At 37.4% G+C, this 22,648-nt stretch overlaps 1 protein-coding gene across 1 annotated transcript in view; it reads right to left on the bottom strand.

Annotated features, from left to right (window-relative positions):
• Nucleotides 1-17,748: 17,748 nt before the first annotated feature.
• The window catches only part of LOC126817826 (uncharacterized), a gene marked incomplete at its 5' end in the record, with an annotated part of 50,625 nt that continues 45,725 nt past the window's right edge, over nt 17,749-22,648 (bottom strand). The window contains 2 exons of the mRNA XM_050544988.1: nt 17,749-17,753; nt 20,923-22,431. Of these exons, the coding sequence (XP_050400945.1) occupies nt 17,749-17,753; nt 20,923-22,431 (1,514 nt within the window). The remainder of the gene's footprint in view (nt 17,754-20,922; nt 22,432-22,648) is intronic.

Here is a 22,648-nt window from a genome sequence, read left to right on the forward strand (position 1 = left end):
TCTGTTTTTGGATTGGTTTGTAGAAACAACCTATGTGGCTAATGAAATCATCAAGGGTATATAATTTTAATTCGTGAATGGAACGATACCACTGGAGATGGACAGATATATGGTATATCGAAATTGACAGCACATGGGCTAGCGAGCTATATCGAAAAGCACATGGATACTGTAAGGGTAAATGTAGGCTACGGAACAATATATACAGCAATATAAGATGTTCATGCTATTGATGGATGTTCAAAATGGTTCAAATGTTTGTTTACCAAGCTGTAATTGTTTATCGATAGGAGGTTAGCCACGGTGGCTAAGTGGGGTAAGACGCTGGAGAGCTAGCCTGGAGGTCGGGTGTTCGATCCCTGCATTGGCCAAGTTCCTCGGGATTTTCCGACGTGGGTCTGACAAGGACAACTGTCTAGTCAATCGGGTGGGACGAAAAATCGAGATCCCGTGTATACATTGGCATGGACGTAAAAGATCCCTTGGCCGTTGGAATTCGATGTAGAGTCGGTCATAGTGCCGCTATCCGGGCAAAATTTTCCCCGTAGCACTCAGTATGACGTATGTCCGTCTTCATTGGCCCAACCGGAGCAGGACAGTAGGACGTTAAACCCTATTTCATTTCATTTATCGACAGCATACTATAAGGGCAATTGCGAACATAATGAAACGTCCCTCTGTTCTTCTCCGACTGGGCTAATGAAGACAGAAATATGCAATACAGTATGCTATGCGGGAAGTTTTGCCCGGACATCTACTCTTATATCGAATAACAACTGCCATGGAATTTTTACGTTCACGCCAATATGTAAACGGGAACTATATGTTTTCGTCCCATTTGAACGACTATATGTTGCAATGCAGTCTGCTATGAGGGAAATTTTGCCCGGGCAGCGGCACTATGGCCAACTCTTATATTGAATTCCAATTGCCAAAGGATCTTTTATGAGCACGCCAATGTGGACACGGAACCTCGGTTTTTCGTTCCATACGAACGACTAGACAGCTGTCCTTGTCACCCCTTTCGTCCTGACAAGGGGGAACCACGCCGGAAAATCCCAATGAACTTTCTCAGCCAACGCAGGGATCGAAAACGGTTAGCGAACCACCGTGGGTGGCTCCGCAAATTTTGGCCAAACCAGTAACGTTAATATTTTATCGTCCGGTAATACGAACCATTCTACATTATAAATTACATTACCCCGGACATTTAGTTTGATTTGCATAAAGCACTAGGTTACAGCTGTAGCCCACTAACCCCTGTGCAGTGTACCTAACAAATATAATTTACGTTCCCGCCAAAGTTTGAATGTTTTGTTTCAGAACTAACTGCGCCCGTAAAACCCGTTTTTAACCAGATTTCCACGCTTAAACAAACTGCCTACCCGTGCTAGATATAGTTGCACTTGAACTGAAAAAGGCTGAATCCGTTGTACCAAAACTAGTTGAATTTGTTGTACCAGAAGCAGTCGCATTCAATGAATCGTTTGTTACTGGATGTATTGATTCTGTTGTTTTTACTTCCGTTGAGGTTGTTGAATCCGTTGTACCAGCATCTGTTGCATTTGTTCCACCAATATCTGTCGTTTGTCTTACATCAGAACCACTGGTAAAAGTAGACGGGTATGTTGTATCTGGGTTATTTGAAACTGTTGTATCAGAACTTGTCGGAACGGAACTGTGTGTTTCAGATCCAAATGTAAGCGAATATGTTGTCACGGGTCCAGTGGAACTAGAGCTAGCTGTTGTATAACCAACTGAACTCGATGAAGCATAAATTGTTAAATTTGTAGCCGGATTAGTTCTATCCGAACCATTGGAATCCGCTGTAACATGTCCTGTCGTACTCGTGTCACTAGACCCTAATGAAACGGTTGATTGCGATTCTATTGTTATACTACCTGTTGACAGAAAAAGGTTCATATAATAATAACAATAATAATAACTGTTCTCATAACAGGTTTGATAGTTTTTATACAACCCAATGATACACTAATTTCAACATCTAGTCCATGTCTTATATAGCAAAAACAGTTCAGCAAGCAAAATTTCCTGTTTTTGTTTAAACAAATTGCACATAGCTTCATCAAAATCCAACAAAAAAAAATGTGACCTCTAGAGGTTCCACAACCTTGGTATTCAATGAAGACGGCATATAGACAAAAGACGTTTTATAAATTCGATGGCACAAAATTGCATACTAAAATGACCAATTTTCACGGAAGGACCCCAAAGCACATATTTTGGTAAACATTTAAATTAAACACAACGAATATTTAAGGTGCTGTGCCATAATCTAACAGATTAATCGTTTTTTTGCACAGAACATTTGCTTATAAACTGATTTTGATCAATTTAATGTTCAGAATATGCATTAAATGACTCACTTGATCGTTTATCATTGACATTTCACCCGAATTTAAAGTCTTACACTTTTATAAAAAACGTCAATTTCATGACGTCACTTTAAAAAATCTAGGTCAAATATCAAAATTCCAAAATGACCTATCGATTGCGAATTGTGAATGCTTTCCAAAAAATATGACGATGTTGTCGGACGAGTAGGATTTTGAAGATTGTCTTACATTTTCAAAATCGTGGCACTTCCGGTGAATTTTAACTTTATGAGATTACTCATATATTGACTAGAGTGTATGGTGGTCACGTGATCGCGTGCCGACTATAGAGGTTGGCAGCCATTTTACAACCGGGAAGATTTAGCCTACGTTGGCATATACCAACATGCTGGAGAGTTGTTGTTTTGGTTAATTCATTGTCAGACGAAAAGGGAGTGGATTATTATTTCAAAAGTAGGCATGATGAATTATAAGTGAAATAGTGATCTAATAGATATAGTATAATCATGATAATAGTGTAAAATAATTTAATAGACACGGCGAAAAGACGTCGAACATTCGAAGCTTGAGGCCGGAAACCGGGCGGGTCCATTCACTTAATTTATTAGTACTGATACTTTTATTATGTAATAATTACACTGTCCGTGTGTTTAGCCAACTTCCAAATTAATGTATATTTAATTATTATGGAAATTCGCATATTATCTATACATACACATCTAGCATTGTACGAAAAATATCGCGGGGAGTAAGTCTGCTTATTGGAGTGGAGTGTTTATTTAGTCACAGACATGCACTCACTGGCCAGTAATTGCTTTGTTATCGGTTAGTTTTACTCCATCGGATTTAATTAATTAGGCCGACATTGTGTACACAGATGTACTAGCATTCTGAACATCTGAGACACGCTACCTGCGGAGAAGTATCTCAGACACAGTCAGTAGCCATGATATCCATATCACGTGATCTACACATCAAAGGTCATGACATTGGCGTCAATGGGTCATGAGGTAAACAATAGGTTTATCTTCAGCATTGTGTCCGTTGCACCCATAAAGACTATATAATTCGTAGAGTCCCAACATGTTCTCTCTTCTTCCAATGATTTTTCACAAAAATAACATCCACAACTCATAGAATTGACGTTGTCTTCAATGACAGCGTCTGCGAGGGTTGTTCATAGAGGCCGCCATATTGCACTATTTTGTGCGTCGGTCGGGTCTATTTCAGATATACACAATTAATTCTGTTGATGTTTTTAGCGTTGGGATTGACTAATAGTTAATGTGTTTCAGTTCTAAAACAAATATTTTAAACTTTAAAGCAAATTTAGAAAATAGCCAAATTCTGGCTGGGATTACTGTGCAAAATGGCCATTCACTGTATACGTGCGGAAAAAAAAGCTAGCCACCAATTAATTTTCGTACGTTAGTTACGTACGATGTACCAGTACAGAATAAAGTGGAGGTTTCTTGCAATATCAGTTTATGTTTTCTTTTGTTTTCTTTAGAAAACCCGCTTAAAAACCCCGAACTAGTTAAAAAAAATGGTTATTAATAATAAGGACAAAGGCGTGGAAACTTCATTCCCAGTCAAATTTTGTAAATAAATTAGGCCTCATGATATTTTCTTTAATCGATGCTACTGTACTAGTACTAAAATCGCATTGAATTAGTCCTATTGTTTCGTAAAATTTAATATACAGCCTTATTTTTCAACCCCCAAAAAATCAGACACCAGATGATGGAAATTGAAAACCATATAAGCCTACTAAGGCCTTGCAAACCTTGTTTATATTTTCCTTTTTTTTAAAAAAATATTTCCCATCGGCATCAGATATTATTCTACTGGTAAATGATAGAATGTTATTTATTTATATATCGCCCGTTATCATCTGGATGATGTTATAGTTATCTGTCAATCAAGCAGTCCTTTCATTTTAAATCGTTCAACAAATTATTTAGATCTATCCAAAATAAAGTTTTATGTGAACTACAAGGAGCAATGTTCAAAATTTAGACGAACACTTGATAGATCTGGACATTCGAGGACGTTCACTTTGCTCAATTAATATTAATTAATAATAATAAAATATATATGATTTTGTCAGGTCTGCATTACAATTTCCACGGTTTTCATTATGCTTTATGTTGATTATGATAGAGTTATTCTCAATAATAAAGCCAAAAAATATACCAGTTGACCAAAACGATTTTGTTTTTAGGACAATAAGGTAAGACCTTTCAATCATCATTTTTTAGCTGACATTTTTGAATTAGAACTGGTTTTTTTTAATGGGCTTGTCCGCCCTCCGTCAGTCTATTTTCCTGTATTTACATCGCGTTCATCCGGGCACTTCTGTCATTCTTTCCCGGTTGAAACATAGCGGCCGGTCTCCAGTGACGGCCCACGGCGTTAATGTTAAATCAATGAGGATCACGTGACCACAATACACTCTAGTCAATATAATACACCTCTATGACTCCTACTGACAAATATTCTTAAATAAGGCAAAATTAAAGAAGTTGAAAATCTGACTCTATCTTCAAAAAGGGAGATAATCGGACAGTTTTTGTTGATATTTATAGCTTAATCCACACATTTGTAATTTATTCTGAAAGTTACGCTCAGAATTTTCACACATGAGACTAAAATTACGTCATACGCATGCGTCGTAGAGTCCAGAATGTCCGAAATAAAAGTTGAGAAATACAAACAGCTACAATTTGGTGAAAACCGCATTCAAATTGGTTGAAAAACATTAAAGTTTCCTTTGATGTCTCATATTTTTGGATATGTTTACATAATATATTTTTTTACATTTACATCTGCAAATTATATATTTACAGGAAATTTCATACGCTACAGAAATCCGGATCCGTGGCCGAAGACTTGGGGTTCGGACACGTTTTGGTGTGCAAATACGTGGGCGAGCAAGACAAAGAAGCCATGCATAAATACTGAACAAGCAACAGTCTCTCCTCGTGGTCATAAACCCTATCAATGGATCTGGACAGAAACCGACAAGGATAATTTTGTGCCGAGTGATACAGACTTTTGTAGGTAATGAAGGACTGCTAGTCAGCACACAAGCATAAACTCTGTGTGATATTTTAAGATGTACATAACTGACATTTTTTTACTAATGGGCGAGGAAACTAATAGATACACAGAACAGTATTTTGAAGAGAAGGTGATACCCTCAGAGAGCATTCTGGGGTGAAAACGTGGCATCTACGAATTTAGGTGAAATGAAATGTTTTATTGGCCTCTATCTTCTCATGGGAGTCATATAAACCAAAGATACCCATGTACTGGAATACTGATGATATTTTGTATCATCGTCCATCTTCAGTCAAGTAATGACTCGAGACAGATATCTACTGATCATGAAGTATCTTCACTTTTCAAACCACAAAGATATGACGAAAATGAAGATCGCGACAGGCTCCAAAATGTGCGCCGATTAGGAAAGTTCAAGAACGATGTCGACGGGTTACCAACCAGGTCAGTTTTTATCTGTTGACGAGTCGTTACTAGGGCCGACTTCTCTTTAAACAGTTGATACGTACTAAACGAGCACGATTTGGGATCAAATTTTATGAACTCTGTACACATGATGGCATAACACTTGATTTTCTTATATACAGCGGATATAATCTATTCCATGATCACGTAAATCCGGAACCAGATATGTTGGCATCGGAAAAAAATTCCGATAAATATTTACCTTTAGTTAGCTAAAATATTTTCTTGATAATGGCACATATATATGTGTCACCATCAATCCTAAAAGATTCAATTATGTCAATGATCTTGTCAATAAGAAACTTCAACATTTCTAGCTGTGAAATACAGGGCCAATCAAAATAAAAGTGGGAACAAGCCAAAGCAGGTATACATGGTGTCTACCGCTTACAAAGCAGATGTAGTTGATACAGGGGGAAAAGGATCGTCAAAGTCATCACATTTTCAAACCTACGTGCATTGATGGGTACAATATATGGGTGCATTGATTGTGAACTAGCATTTTTTCTGGCTTTGATTTTTATTATCCCCTCTTCTGTTTCTTCTAGTCTTTTAAACTGCACATATTCCAATAGATAGTAATTTATGAAAAAAGTCAGGATTAATTCCTTCAACCTTTGTATAAATAGTCATTAACTCCTGGTGAAAATATCTCACACTCATTGTTGAATATGTGAATAGATTTAGCAAGCACAGAAGAAATGTAGAAAAAAACTGTCATAATTCAAAAAGCACACAAATTGTCCAGAAACCCTAAGCGGCATTTTCTGCTTAAGGTAAGCAGAGATAAGCAATTTGATTGGTTGATGCTTTAGGACACGATAACTTTAGTTCAAATTAAGTGAGAGTGATGAAACTTGGTGTATAGTTTCATTACATCAATACCTTGACCAAGTTCGATAATGAACATTTTCTGTTCAGGGTAAGCAGAGCGATAAGCAATTTAATTGGCCTGGACTTTCGAACACAATAACTCCCCTTCCCATTGAGGTAGAACGTTCAAACTTGGTATATGTGTTTATTAGGTCAATGCCTTGATGGTATTCGAAGACGGCCTTTTCTGCCTAAGGTAAGCAGAGATAAGCAATTTGGTTAGTTGGTGTTGTGGGACACGATAACTTTAGTTCTAATTAAGTGAGAGTGGTGAAATTTGGTGTATAGTTTTAATACATCAATACTTGACTAAGTTAGATAATGAGCATTAATAAGCAATTTGATTGGTCAATACTTTGGAACACAATAACTCGCATTCTAATTGAGCTAGAATGTTCATATTTGGCGTAGGTGTTTATTAGGTGATTGCCGTGATGAAGTTCGAAGGTGAGAATTTTCTGCTTAGGGTAAGCAATTTGATTGGTTGATGCTTTGGGACACGATAACTTTAGTTCTAATTTAGTGAAAGTGGGAACACTTGGTGTATAATTTTATCACATCAATACCTTGACTAAATTCGATAATGAGCACTTTCCGCTTAGGGTAAGCAGAGCGATAAGCCATTTGATTGGCCGAGACTTTGGAACACAGTAACTCTCCTTCTGATTGAGGTAGAATGTTCAAACTTGGTGTGAATGCCTTGATAAACAATGTCTGCTTACGGTAAGCACAGATAAGCAATCTGATTGGTTGATGGTTTGGGGCACGATAACTTTGGTTATAATTAAGTGAGAGAGATAAAACTCTAAGTATAGATTCATTATATCATTACCTTGACTAAGTTCGATAATGAGAATTTTCTGCTAAGGTTAAGGAGAGATAATCAATTTGATTGGCCAAGACTTTGGAACATAACTTTACTTTTAATTGAGGTAGAATCTTTAAACGTGATGTGGATGTTCATTAGGTGAATGTCTTGACTGAGAATCTTTAAACTTGATGTGGATGTTCATTAGGTGAATGTCTTGACTGAGTTCAATGATTAACATGGATTTTACATAATAATTACTTGGGAGACAAAATAATGACTATCTCAATATATATATATATATATAGAGAGAGAAAGAAATGGGGTTTGACGTCCACTCGACACAAACTAGGTCATTTCGGGACGAACATGGTTCAATAATTTGCTTGCGCGTAGGGGTCTTTAGCAGTGGGGGGAAACCGGAGAAAGCCCACGAGGTTGGACGGGCGACCCTACTCCTTGTCACGTACAACCGGGGAATCGAAACCACGCCAGTTGACTCATCTGAATTAATATTGAACGATAAGGACTGGCGAGATATAACGTGCAAGGTCTACAATGGGTTGGGGAATTTTATTACATTTTGCAAGATGTTTTACGATTAAATGGAATCAATTTGACTTACCTTGGTCATGACTGGTGAAATTAACAGAAAATCCCCGTCCTACACTACTACTATCCGAAACAAACTTCATTGCCAACTGGTTAGACTGTATTAATATTGGATCAGGTATTGTTGCACCGCAGAATTTTTGATTTCCATTATTTAGAATATTTATGTAGTCGTATCGACATTTCGGATAGTCTTCAAGCTAAAATAAATGTTTTAAGTTTTTTTTTATATTTGCAGTTTGTAAAGTGTTGGCTTGCTAATCAGGAGATCCTGGGTTCCATCTACGAAGATTACATTGCATGGGAATTCTTGATGCAGAACCGAGGGTCTGGCAAGCACAACGCCTAGTCATTCGGATGAAACAAGAAAACCAACGTAAAGCACACTTGGCATGGAATCTCCTGATAGTACACTGACTGACACCCGTCTTCAATAGTCCAACACGTGCAGAAAAGTATTTTGATATCTCTAGAAGTATACGGACATGTTATTATACAAAGTGTAAGTAACACGGCTCGTCCGTATTCATTAGTAACTTCCCATATTTACTAATTTAGATACCGAAAATACGAAATTCATCTTTTGGCGATTGCGATAGAAATTTTCATCATTAGCTGTATTCAAACTTTAACTATGCATTCGTATCTGTTCATTCAAACGGGCGTGGTTTAGAACTTGTCTCAATATTAATCGACATAAATGAGAACTGGCATAAATCGTCCTTAAAAGGAAAGCATAGCCTATCTCTCAGAGTAAATTATTGAAGACGGCCGCTGGTGTATGAACAGTGTTGAAACTGACACATTATAAATCCTGAAAATATTTTAACGATAGACATTTCCATCAAATTAGACATTGCTACACAACCTAGATTTATAATTATTAAATAAAATATATAGCAAAATGATCAACCGAATCTTACATTAAAATCTGTAAATGTTAGAAGAATCCATTTCCCTAGAGGCACTGTAACGTTATAAGTACATTCTGTCTCTATTGGGTACGGATCAGGATACTTTGGGGATATTATGGTTCCATATTCTGCCTCGATATTCTCATTACAAGCTGTGAACATCAAATGTAAATATCAGTAATATCAGCTGTTCTATTGACATTGGCTTAATATCTCCTGTAACGTTCTGTTTAACAGTATAGAGGATTGGACGCAGGGCCGGATTAGACTTGCATCGGTCCTCCTTTGTTAATCAGCGGCTGCCAGGCAGGATACCCCATATTTTGCAAGAGATGGATAGAGAACAAGCTAAAAACAAAAACCATTATTTGTACAACCAGGGCCATAATCCAGAAAGTTATGGTCCGAAATGCGCAAATATCAAAAGGGACTGAGGTTTCCGGAATATAAAGGTATGTTTTAAGTTTTATCAAAATCGGATAAAAATTGTGACCTCTAGAGGGTCCATAACATTTGTATTACATACTTATACACAAGAGCGGCCATTTTCCCGAAATTTCAATTCAACCTTAGGTGGAATGGTGATATATCGAAACGGTTCTTAAAATCGGAAAAAAATGGGACCTCTAGAAAATCCAGAAGCTAAAAATGCGATTTTTCGACCAATCAGGGGCCATAATCCAGGAAGTTACCTTCGGATATGTGTGATAATCACAAGGAACCAATATCTTTGTGATAAAGTTTCATCCAAATCGCATAAAAACTGTGGCCTCTAGAGAGTCCACAACCATGATATACCATATTTTTACACTATTTGCGTACAATTTCACCGACAAAATGGCCGCCCCTCGTTTGCAAAAAGTGTCAAAATATTGTGTATCAGGGTTGGGGACCCTCTGGAGATCACAATTTCCATCTGATTTTGATGAAACTTGAAATGCATGTTTATAACCCACAGGATCTCGGTTCCTTTCGATATTCGCGCATATCGGACCATAACCTCCTGAATTATGGCCCCTGATTGTACGAATAATCGCGTTTTTATACGCCTACATTTTCATGTAGACGTATTATGCCGTCGCCCCTGTTTGTCAATCCACAATTTGTTTGTTGACACTCTACAGGTCACATTTTTTATCTGATTTCGACGAAACTTAAAATATAGATCTATCTCCCAAAGATCTCGGTTCCTTCCGATATTGACATATATCGGACGATAACTTCATGGATTATGGCCCCTTATTGTACGAAAAATCACGTTTTAGCTTGTGGACACTCTAGAGGTCACACTTTTCATCTGATATTGATGAGACTTGAAATGCATGTTTATAACTCAAAAATTTTGGTTCCTTTGGATATTGCGCATAACAGATGGTAACATCCTGAATTATGGCCCCTAATTGTACGAAAAATCGCTTTATTATCCGATTTAAAAAAAAAATAGTTTGAATTTATCACCGTTACACTGTAATGATGCTAGAGTTCGAATTTCGTGAAAATCGGACTAAAACTGCCGGACAAAATGGCCGCCCTTCGTACGCAAATAGTGTAAAAAAATATGGTCTATCAAGATTGTGCATCCTCTAGAGGTCACAATTTTGATTAAGCTTGAAATACATGTTTATAACCCAAGGATTTTGGTTCCTTTTAAAACTCGCGCATATCGAATCATAAATTCCTGATTTATGATCCTTGATTGTACGAAAAATCGCGTTTTTAACTTGTGATCCCTCTAGAAGTCACAATTTTTATCCGATTGAAAAAAAAAACCGGCTGAGTTAGAATTTCGTGAAAATCGGAAATCGGACCAAAACTGCCGGACAAAATGTCCGCCCCTCGTACGAAATAGTGTAAATATACGGTATATCAAAGTTGTGGGCCCTCTAGAAGTCACAATGTTGATCCGATTTTGATGAAACTTGAAATATAGCTTTATAACCCAACGATCTTAGTTCCTGTCGGTATTAGTGCATATCGGATTGTAACTTAATGAATTATGGCCCTTGACTAGGTTGTTCTCTATCCATCCCTTGCAAAATGTGGGCGTATCCTGCTTGGGAGCCGCTGGTTCGTACAATCAAGGGCCATAAGTCAGGAAGTTACGATCTGATATGCGCGAATATCGAAAGGAACCAAGATCTTTGGGTTAAAAACATGCATTCAAGTTTCATCAAAATGGGATGAAAATTGTGACCTCTAGAGGGCCCACAACCTTGATATACCATGTTTAACTACAAGGGGCGGATAAAAATTGTGACCTCTAGAGGGGACACAAGCTAAATCAGGGGCCATAATCCATGAAGTTACGGTCCGATACATGCCCGTATCGAAAGGAACCGAGATCCATGGGAGATAGCTACGAGAACGTAACTAAAAACGCTGAGATATACTGATGTGCTTGTTTCTAGCTACGATTGGATGCCTTTAGTTCCAAGTGGCAAACTCAATTTCTTTATTAATGTATGTACCATCTTAAAAATAAGTTATTTTTATACTATTAGTACTTATTACACATACGCAGTCCAATCTATTGAAACAACATTCATTTATCAGCAAATATTGACAATAAAGTAAATCAAGCGTTGTTTTTATCAAAATTGATTCGGACGTTCATAATTACGCCGTATTACTACTGGGCAACTCTGATCAGATGGGTACTTATATTGGCTATTGCACACGAGACCCCGGATTTATGAGTTACAGACGTAAATTTAAAATGGAAAAAGCAATCTACTGTCGCTTCGATTTAAAAAGAGGGAATTTGTACCCGTTTCAGGTAGGATTATATGCTTAATTGTAGTTGGGTGTGGCAGAAATATTATAAATAACAATAACCAATCGTTTTTTTGATTAAAAATATTGTTAATTTTGTTTACAAATGCCGGGTGCGAATCGCTTCCGCATGTGCTACATTGAAGGTAATGGCATGGTTTGTTATCTACTTGGGAAATAGACCTATATTTCAAGTTTCGTCAAAATCGGATAACCAGCGGCTGCCAGGCAGGATACGCCCACATTTTCGAGAGATGGATCGAGAACAAGCTAAAAAGAAAGTGATTTTTCCTACAATCAAGGACCATAATTCAGGAAATCACAATTCGATATGCGCAAATATCGAAAGGAACCGAGATCTCTGTGTTATAAACTTACATTTTAAGTTTCAACAAAATCGGATAAAAATTGTGACCTCTACAGGGTCCATAACCTTGATATACCATATTTTTTTTACGCTATTTGAGAACGAACAGCGGCCATTTTGTCTGTCAATTTTGGGCCGATTTACACGATTGTCGAACTCAGCCATCCTTAGGGTGTAACGGTGATATAATAATACGGCTTTTTAAATCGGATAAAAATTATGACCTCTGTAGGGTCCACAAGCTAAAAACACGATTTTTCGTACAATCAGGGGCCATAATTCAAGAAGTTACGGTCCGATATGCGCGAATATCGAAAGGAACCGAAATCTTTGGTTTATAAACTTACATTTCAAGTTTCAACAAAATCGGATAAAAATTGTGACCTCTATAGGGTCCACAACCTTGATATACCATATTTTTACGCTATTTGAGAACGAACGGCGGCCATTTTGTCTGTCAATTTTGGGCCGATTTTCAAGAAATTTGAACTCAGCCGTCCTCAGGGTTTAACGAAGATATAATAATACGGTTTTTTATATCGGATAAAAATTATGACCTCTATAGGGTCCACAAGCTAAAAACGCGATTTTTCGTACAATCAGGGGCCATAATTCAGGAAGTTACGGTCTGATAGGCGCGAATATCGAAAGGAACCGAGATCTTTGGGTTATAAACTTATATTTCAAGATTCAACAAAAACAGATTAAAATTGTGACCTCTGTAGGGTCCACAACCTTGATATACCATATTTTTACACTATTTGAGAACGAAGGGCGGCCAATTTGTCTGTCAGTTTTGGGTCGATTTTCACGAAATTCGTACTCCGACGGATGTAACGGTGATATAATAATACGGTTTTTTTTTAAATCGGATAAAAATGATGAACTCTATTGGGTCCACAAGCTAAAAACGCGATTTTTCGTACAATCAGGGGCCATAATTCAGGAAGTTACGGTCCGATATGCGCGAATATCTAAAGGAACCGAGATCTTTGGGTTATAAACTTACATTTCAAGTTTCAACAAAATCGGATAAAAATTGTGACCTCTATAGGGTCCACGACCTTAATATACCATATTTTTTACGCTATTTGAGAACGAACGGCGGCCATTTTGTCTTTCAATTTTGGGCCAATAATACGTTTTTTTTTAAATCGGATAAAAATGATGAACTCTATTGGGTCCACAAGCTAAAAACGCGATTTTTCGTACAATCAGGGGCCATAATTCAGGAAGTTACGGTCTGATATGCGCGAATATCTAAAGGAACCGAGATCTTTGGGTTATAAACTTACATTTCAAGTTTCAACAAAATCGGATAAAAATTGTGACCTCTATAGGGTCCACGACCTTAATATACCATATTTTTACGCTATTTGAGAACGAACGGCGGCCATTTTGTCTTTCAATTTTGGGCCAATTTTCACGAAATTCGAACTAGGCCGTCCTTAGGGTGTAACGGTGATATAATAATACGGTTTTTTTTTAAATCTGACAAATATTATGACCTCTATAGGGTCCACAAGCTAAAAACGCGATTTTTCGTACAATCAGGGATCATAATTCAGGAAGTTACGGTCCGATATGCGTGAATATCGAAAGGAACCGAGATCTATCTTTGGGTTATCAACTTATATTTCAAGTTTCAACAAAATAGGATAAAAATTGTGACCTCTATAGTGTCCACAAGCTAAAAACGTGATTTTCGTACAAACAGGAGCCATAATCCACGAAGTTTTGATCCGATACATGCCAATATCGAAAGCAGCCGAGAACTTTTGGAGATAAACTTATATTTCAAGTTTCGTCGAAATCGGATAAGAATAGTGACCTGTAGAGTGTCCACAAACAAATTGTGGACGGACGGACAATATATCTTTGGGTTATCAACTTACATTTCAAGGTTCAACAAAATAGGATAAAAATTGTGACCTCTATAGTGTCCACAAGCTAAAAACGTGATTTTCGTACAAACAGGAGCCATAATCAACGAAGTTTTGATCCGATACATGCCAATATCGAAAGCAGCCGAGAACTTTTGGAGATAAACCTATATTTCAAGTTTCGTCGAAATCGGATAAGAATAGTGACCTGTAGAGTGTCCACAAACAAATTGTGGACGGACGGACAATATACGTCCGCATGAAAATGTGGGCGTATAAAAATTGTGACCTGTAGAGTATCCACAAACAAAACGTGAAGGGACACACAGACAGGCGGATGGACAGGGGCGACGGCTATATACGTTCTCATGCCAATATCGAAAGGAACCGAGATCTTAGGGAGGTATACCTATATTTCAAGTTTTGTTGAAATCTGATTAAAATTGTGACGATTGTGGACGGACGGACAGGGGCTTCGACAATATACGTCCACATGAAAATGTGGGCGTATAAAAATGTCACTGGGCCCAATGTAAATAAGCTTAATCAGGTTCTGCTGTTCAAGTAATGCTAGTTATAAGAGTTACAAATTATTAATGATTGCACATTACATGCATATTAAACATACATTATGCAAGGGCTAAATCTGCCTATTGCGGGTCTTTCTTTAGGTCTGAAATGTTTTCTAAATTATTAATTAGATATTAATTAACTTATCCAGGCTATAATCAACCCTCGGTGGCATCGGATTTCTCCGATAGTAGATAGATTAAAACAGTTCTGCCATATTTTGATTTAAGCCAAAAATGGAGGATCGAACAACCAGTACAGTGGTTGAAATTATTGCACACGTCCTGTCAACCTTCAAAGGCTAATATCTTCGTTCGCAATATTCATTTTACTTTATCTATTTTCGAACTATTATAGCAAGAATGGCTAGCTCTTATTTAAATCTTACATAATGTATCTTTAATAGTTGATCCAGTTAAAAGTAAATAGTACTAGCGTGGAAAATCTTTCATAAATAACATCTCGCTTACGAATATGAACAATCAATCTTACTATAGGACAATATTGGATTCCTCGAAAAGGGACAAATATACAAGGGTATACAAATATCTTCGTTCGCAATATTCATTTTACTTTATCTATTTTCGAACTATTATAGCAAGAATGGCTAGCTCTTATTTAAATCTTACATAATGTATCTTTAATAGTTGATCCAGTTAAAAGTAAATAGTACTAGCGTGGAAAATCTTTCATAAATAACATCTCGCTTACGAATATGAACAATCAATCTTACTATAGGACAATATTGGATTCCTCGAAAAGGGACAAATATACAAGGGTGTTGACTTACATTTGTCCACGCTGGTGAATTCCATTGAAAATCCACGCCCCATAACACTATAATCGGAATTAAACTTGACTTTCACATTGTTATTGTAAATCAGGAGAGGTTCCGGTAGGGAGTTACCACACAGCGATGGATTATCATCTACAATCACTTTATCATACTGGCAACTCGACCCCCATTCAAGCTGGGAAGATAAAGAGGTTTTTTTTAAATAAATTTGATCATAAATTTTAACTATAAATGAATCAGTTGTAACAGGTACTCTATAACTTTCATCAAATTAAACCATTGACATTTCAACTCTGTATAAACTTATTAAGGCACGAACTGGCTATGATCTAATTAAAAATGTAATTTTAATCCCATATGCCATTTACAAACTACATATGATCTGTGTACAAGCTCCACACTATAAGCATGCCATGACGAGATAAAAGAGACAATTGCATAAATGGTCATGAGTTATCTATTGTCCGAGGTTATATAACGAAGAGTTTGCTGACAGTAAGACAGATGACTAGAGGCGAGCGGAGACGGAGAGACCGGCGTATGGGCGGAATGGTAGATTTAATGTAGTTATGCACCGTCCTGATGTGTTCCTGTCGTAGTCTAGTTCCTGTATAGTTTAAGTTCATGTATCGTGTTGTATGTAGATGTGTTATATTCTGTTCCGATGTAAATAATTCATATATTTCCGAAACTGATCTCTGATATCACTAAAATAGTGTTACACAGTATACCGGTACCATTTTATAATTTAAAAAACGTGTGGAATACGCCCACACAAGATTGTAGCCTGGATCACGTTCGGGCTATTCGGAAAGGGACATAGATCTCAAAAGAGAGCGTCACGCTGAATATCCTACGTGTTCGACCTCTCATGACCCCAGTGCTTCAAACCAAATTTAGAACAAAATATATTAATAACTGTAGGCTCTTGTCATGCTCACCGTGTTTTCGGAAAGTTTTGAAAAAAAGAAATAGGGACCCTCGTTTGATCTTAATATAAGCTTCATGCGAGTTACAGAAAAATCTGATATACAGGTTTCCGCAAAAAGGGGAATAATATATTGTTCCTCGGCTTATTATATTAAAAGCTTACTGAAGGTTACAGGAAAATCAGACGAAAACACTGCCCTCGATCATGTTGACAAGCAGCGAAGACAGGTATTAGCACAAAGGGGCATAACTCTAAACATAATAATCTGACTTGAACGAATATGGCCACAGATCACCAATGATTTCCCCATTGACTTTAATGTTAATTCTCGTCTCTTAGATCGACTCTAACGTTTTCCCAGATTTTCGTTGGGTAGACACACTTTCTACCACAAATAGAGTAAAATGTGGTAACCTTTTGCCCCAAACCACGTATGAGGTTTACCATGGAAAACTTGAGATACATAAACTGGAAGCAGAGACATGATGTATCCTTCCGCCTAAAAATCACGAATATTCACCAAAACCTACACCAAAAAGTCAACAAAGATCTTCATGCAGAAGGGGTAGGAATAATTGGTGAGCTGGGTCCATATAATTAGGGCACTTCGTCTCCCCATAAGCTTGTCTGCGATATCACCCTATGTGGAAGTGGATGTAAAACTCCAGGAACGAACGAATCGCCATAATGCTGATGAACACTTCCGCTGACAAGAAGTGTAAAAAGCTGGGAATACGGGACATAACTCTTAAAATATTAATCCGATTTTGACGGAGAGGGAGAGAGAGAGAAAGAAATGGGGTTTAACGTCTACTTGACACAAACTAGGTCATTTCGGACTCACATGGTTCAATTTTATTTCCATAATTCGCTTGCGCGTAGGGGTCTTTAGCAGTGGGAGGACCCGGAGAAAACCCACGAGTTTGGACAGGCGACCCTTCCCTTTGTCACGTACAAGCGGGGAATCGAAACCACGCCAGTTGACTCAATGGCAGACTTTATGATACAGCGCGCACGTGCTAACCATTCAGCCATCCAACCCCACGAAAAGAAATAGGAAACCTGGCCTTGTCACAATGCCATTTTTAGAAACATTCGCTAAAAACTGTAGCTTCCAGTGCACTGACGGACGGATCCACCGACGCAAAGGTTGATTACATATACAACCATTTTAACATATTATGGGCGCATACAAATGTATCACCAAGACTTTGTTTATCGCCATAGCAGTGACGCGTGATACACACGACTAGCTAGGTTAAATCATGTCACATTTTCGCCCTGAATAACATAAGTTGACTAATATTGTCAGTACATTAATATTGTATTTTTTGTTTTTAAACTATTACAGATAAAACGGCAATCTTTGTATCTTACATATTGCATCTATAACAGATTCATCATATTGTTTGTTAAATAGTATCTATAAAGTTTTACCTGGAAATCTGTAAATGTTAAAGTAATCCATTTGCCTACAGGAACAGTAATATCATATATACAATTTGTATATATAGGGTATTGGTTAGGATAGTTGGGTGAAGTTATGGTTCCATTGGAAGCCTCGATATACTGATTACAGACTGGAAAACAAGATTTGTTTCTTTTGAAATGCGCAGATATAACGAAATCCTAATCTACGGATGTGCTCGGTGGTCAGTCCGGAAGGTTTTGTTACAAACGGAAATTACTACGGGAAACGGAGGTGGGGTGAGGAAAGTCGTGACAACGTGTTTCAGCTGTATGTGTTAAGATATGTTCTTACACAGTCGGCGCGCATCTATTGTCACTTGATTGTTGTTTGGATTGAGAGAATTCAATGAATAAATTAATAATTAAGAAGTCGAAAGGAAACCCATTATAAACTTTCTGTGCTTCTTGTTCCTATCATCTTTCTTATAGTATGTAAGAGGGCTGGCTGAAAATTTAAAAAGGATAGATCAATTGGGCTGAAACAATACTTTTACCACCAACAAGTACTACTATTAAATAAATCATAGAAAACTGTAGTGTTATAATTGTCTTTGTTCCAGACCACCTTGTGCACCAATCCATTGAAATCAGCAGAAATGGACAACACTGGCTGCAACCTGCAACTGAAAGGACTAACCCCAACACTGACCAGATCTTTAACCATGGATGAGACCTGTATTATTTTGAGCCAGAATCCAAAATTGATATCGATTAAAACAGATTTGATTAAAATTACTACGTTAGGGGTAAAATAAAGTATATTAAATTATACACTTTTCGCCATATGGGTTATTTTTCTTTACCATAACTATGGGTTAAAACTAGTTTTATTAAAATTACAATATGTGTTAAAACACGTTTTATTTAAATTAATACACGTTTTACTATATGGCTTAAAACAAGAATTTTTTTTTAATGAAAATAGGGATACGCCTTAGTGTGTAATGAAGGTTCTTTGACTTGCACGCCAATGTGTACATTGGAGCTCCGTCTTTCGTAATATCCGAACGACTAGACGTTATTCCTTGCCAGGCCCTCCGTTCTACACCACTAACAAGGGTGAACCACGATGAACCTTCTCGGCCAACACTGGCATCAAACACGTGACATCCAGATAAGGGAGAGAGAGCGTGTGTGTGGGTGCGTGTGTGTGTGTGTGTGGGGGGGTAACGTCCACTCGACACAAACTAGTGCATTTAGGGACGAACATGATTCAATTTCATTTTAATAATTCACTTGCACGTAGGGGCCTTTAACAGTGGTAGGAAACCAAAGGACTTGGAGAAAAACCCACGACCCTACTCCTTGTCACGTACAAACGGGAAATCGAAACCACGCCACTTGACTCAATGACAGATCTATCTTCTGATCCAACGCTCACGCGTTAACCATTTGCCCCGACCCTGGATTAACGAGCCAACGTCTTACTCACTGAGGAGAGAGCTGATTAGACCCACAAAGCAAATATCAGTAGTCCCTATCAACACATACCCATAGTTTAAAGCGGCCCTAATTTGAATGAACACCAAAGGGCAGAGAATTGAGTTACCCTCGTTGCTATTAAGAGTTATGATTACAAGAGATTACCTACCTCTGTCGTTCTGCTGGAATGTAAAAGAAAATCCCCGGAACGATGTGCTACTATTGGAATAAAATCTGATTATCACATCGTGAGTGTAAATTAAGAAAGGTTCTGGTATTCTGGAACCACAGATCAGCTTATTTTTATTATTGACATCTATGTAATCATATCGACAATCGGCGTCGTCTCCAAGCTGAAATACCGTGGCTAATACTGTTATATGAATAAGATAATTCCCGAAATTAAGACAGAAAGCCCCCCTCCTACATTTTTAAAATTTAGGATAAACATTTGGCAAATAATACGAAGCGACCATTCGGGAAGAGTAGGGTTAATAGGCATGCTGTGGACGTTACTGTTACATAAATAAGACAATTCCCGTAATTAGGACAGAAAAGCATCCTCATCCCCTTACCTTGACATTGTAGGATTTAAGATCTGATAGGCTTATCAATAACGGTGACCATTTGGCAAATATTACGAAGCGCTACTAAAGAAGTAGATGAGGGCTAATATGAACAGGTCTGCTGCTATACGTATGGCTGGATAATTACTAATATCGGCTTGAAACATTTTATTTATACAAAATCCAGTAAAGCAATCGTTACCTGTAGATCTTCAAATGTAAAAAGTATCCATTTATTTCCAGCTACTATAATATTATAAGTACAGGTTGTATTTAATGGGTAATTATCTGGATAGTTGGGAGATGTTATGGTTCCATAATCAGCTACGATCCTCGTATAACAACCTTGACAAATAAAATGAAATTATCTGTTGCTTGAAATGTGGTTTGGCAGATTGAATTTATTTGTAATAGTTTGCTGGCCGAGTAAACTAAAAAGTCGATGTTCCGTCTGTCTAATTACGTAGGATTTGTCCATTGAGGTTTATTTGACATCTACTAAAGCAGGGTTGCCAAGGGTTTAAATGTGACCCGCTGTACAAATTTCAACAAAATGACCTGTCGATTATTCTAGAAACTAGCGGTGGAAATCATTTGTTATTATTTTCCGGTTTCAGTAAAGATATCTAAGTCGTATGTATGGTTAATATGATCCATTTCCAAGTATTATATTGCATTATAATATGTAACGATTTTAGTTAAATAAATCAATAAAATTCTCTTTATCTTCATAGTTTTGTATAGCTCCGGCCCATTTGATGTACAATTTTAGTTTATGTGGCCCCTGAATTGAAATGAGTTTCACACCCATGTACTAAAAGCCTTTGTCCAAACACCAATTATTGAAATAAGCATACGATAAATTATTTGCGTTTCTAATGAAGGGAAACTCTTTGAAATCTACTAAAGGCCCCGTGCATACGCCAATTATTTGCCTTTCCCATTGCAGGTAAACCCATCTTTGTCAACGCGCCAAATATTGAAATAAAGCATACGATACATTATTTGCGTTTCTAATCTTTCTTGTACCATAATTATTTGAATTTGAAGTACCCGCAGAACTTGTTGTGCCATAATCAGCTGTAGTTGTGCCAGAATCAGCTGTAGTTGTACCAGATTCCGCTGTAGTTGAAATAGGTCCCGTTGTACCAGAATCCGCTGTAGTTGTAACACCTCCTTTTGAATTAATTGTACCAGAATCCGTTGTAGTTGTAACACCTCCTGTTGAATTAATTGTATCAGAATCCGTTGTAGTTGTAACACCTCCTGTTGAATCAATTGTATCAGAAGCCGTTGTAGTTGTAACACCCCCTGTTGAATTAATTGTATCAGAATCCGTTGTAGTTGTAACACCTCCTGTTGAATTAACTGTATCAGAATCCGTTGTAGTTGTAACCCCTCCTGTTGAATCAATTGTATCAGAAGCCGTTGTAGTTGTAACACCCCCTGTTGAATTAATTGTATCAGAATCCGTTGTAGTTGTAACACCCCCTGTTGAATTAATTGTATCAGAAGCCGTTGTAGTTGTAACACCCCCTGTTGAATTAATTGTATCAGAATCCGTTGTGCCAGAATCAGCTGTAGTTGTACCAGATTCCGCTGTAGTTGAAATAGGTCCCGTTGTACCAGAATCCGTTGTAGTTGTAACACCTCCTGTTGAATTAATTGTATCATAATCCGTTGTAGTTGTAACACCTTCTGTTGAATTAATTGTACCAGAATCCGTTGTAGTCGTAACACCTCCTGTTGAATTAATTGTATCAGAATCCGTTGTAGTTGTAACACCTCCTGTTGAATTAATTGTACCAGAATCCGTTGTAGTTGTAACACCTCCTGTTGAATTAATTGTATCAGAATCCGTTGTAGTTGTAACACCTCCTGTTGAATTAATTGTATCAGAAGCCGTTGTAGTTGTAACACCCCCTGTTGAATTAATTGTATCAGAATCCGTTGTAGTTGTAACACCCCCTGTTGAATTAATTGTATCAGAATCCGTTGTAGTTGTAACACCCCCTGTTGAATTAATTGTATCAGAATCCGTTGTAGTTGTAACACCTCCTGTTGAATTAATTGTATCAGAATCCGTTGTAGTTGTAACACCTCCTGTTGAATTAATTGTATCAGAAGACGTTGTAGTTGTAACACCCCCTGTTGAATTAATTGTATCAGAATCCGTTGTGCCAGAATCAGCTGTAGTTGTACCAGATTCCGCTGTAGTTGAAATAGGTCCCGTTGTACCAGAATCCGTTGTAGTTGTAACACCCCCTGTTGAATTAATTGTATCAGAATCCGTTGTGCCAGAATCAGCTGTAGTTGTACCAGATTCCGCTGTAGTTGAAATAGGTCCCGTTGTACCAGAATCCGTTGTAGTTGTAACACCTCCTGTTGAATTAATTGTATCATAATCCGTTGTAGTTGTAACACCTTCTGTTGAATTAATTGTATCAGAATCCGTTGTAGTTGTAACACCTCCTGTTGATTTAATTGTATCAGAACCCGTTGTAGTTGTAACACCTCCTGTTGAATTAATTGTATCAGAACCCGTTGTAGTTGTAACACCCCCTGTTGAATTAATTGTACCATAATCCGTTGTATTTGTAACATATCCTGTTAAATTAGTTGTACCAGAATTTGTTGCACCAGTACCTGTAATAGCAACACGGATTGTATAATTATCCCGATAAGTCGGAGATCTTACTGTACCGTGCTAAGCTCTGATGCTCAGATAACCACCTTGTAAGATACAATTTATTTTTGCTTGGAGAATGTCTTCGAGTTT

Source organism: Patella vulgata, chromosome 4 (genome assembly GCF_932274485.2).
Source record: "Patella vulgata chromosome 4, xgPatVulg1.2, whole genome shotgun sequence".
NCBI classification, from domain to species: Eukaryota; Metazoa; Mollusca; class Gastropoda; family Patellidae; genus Patella; species Patella vulgata.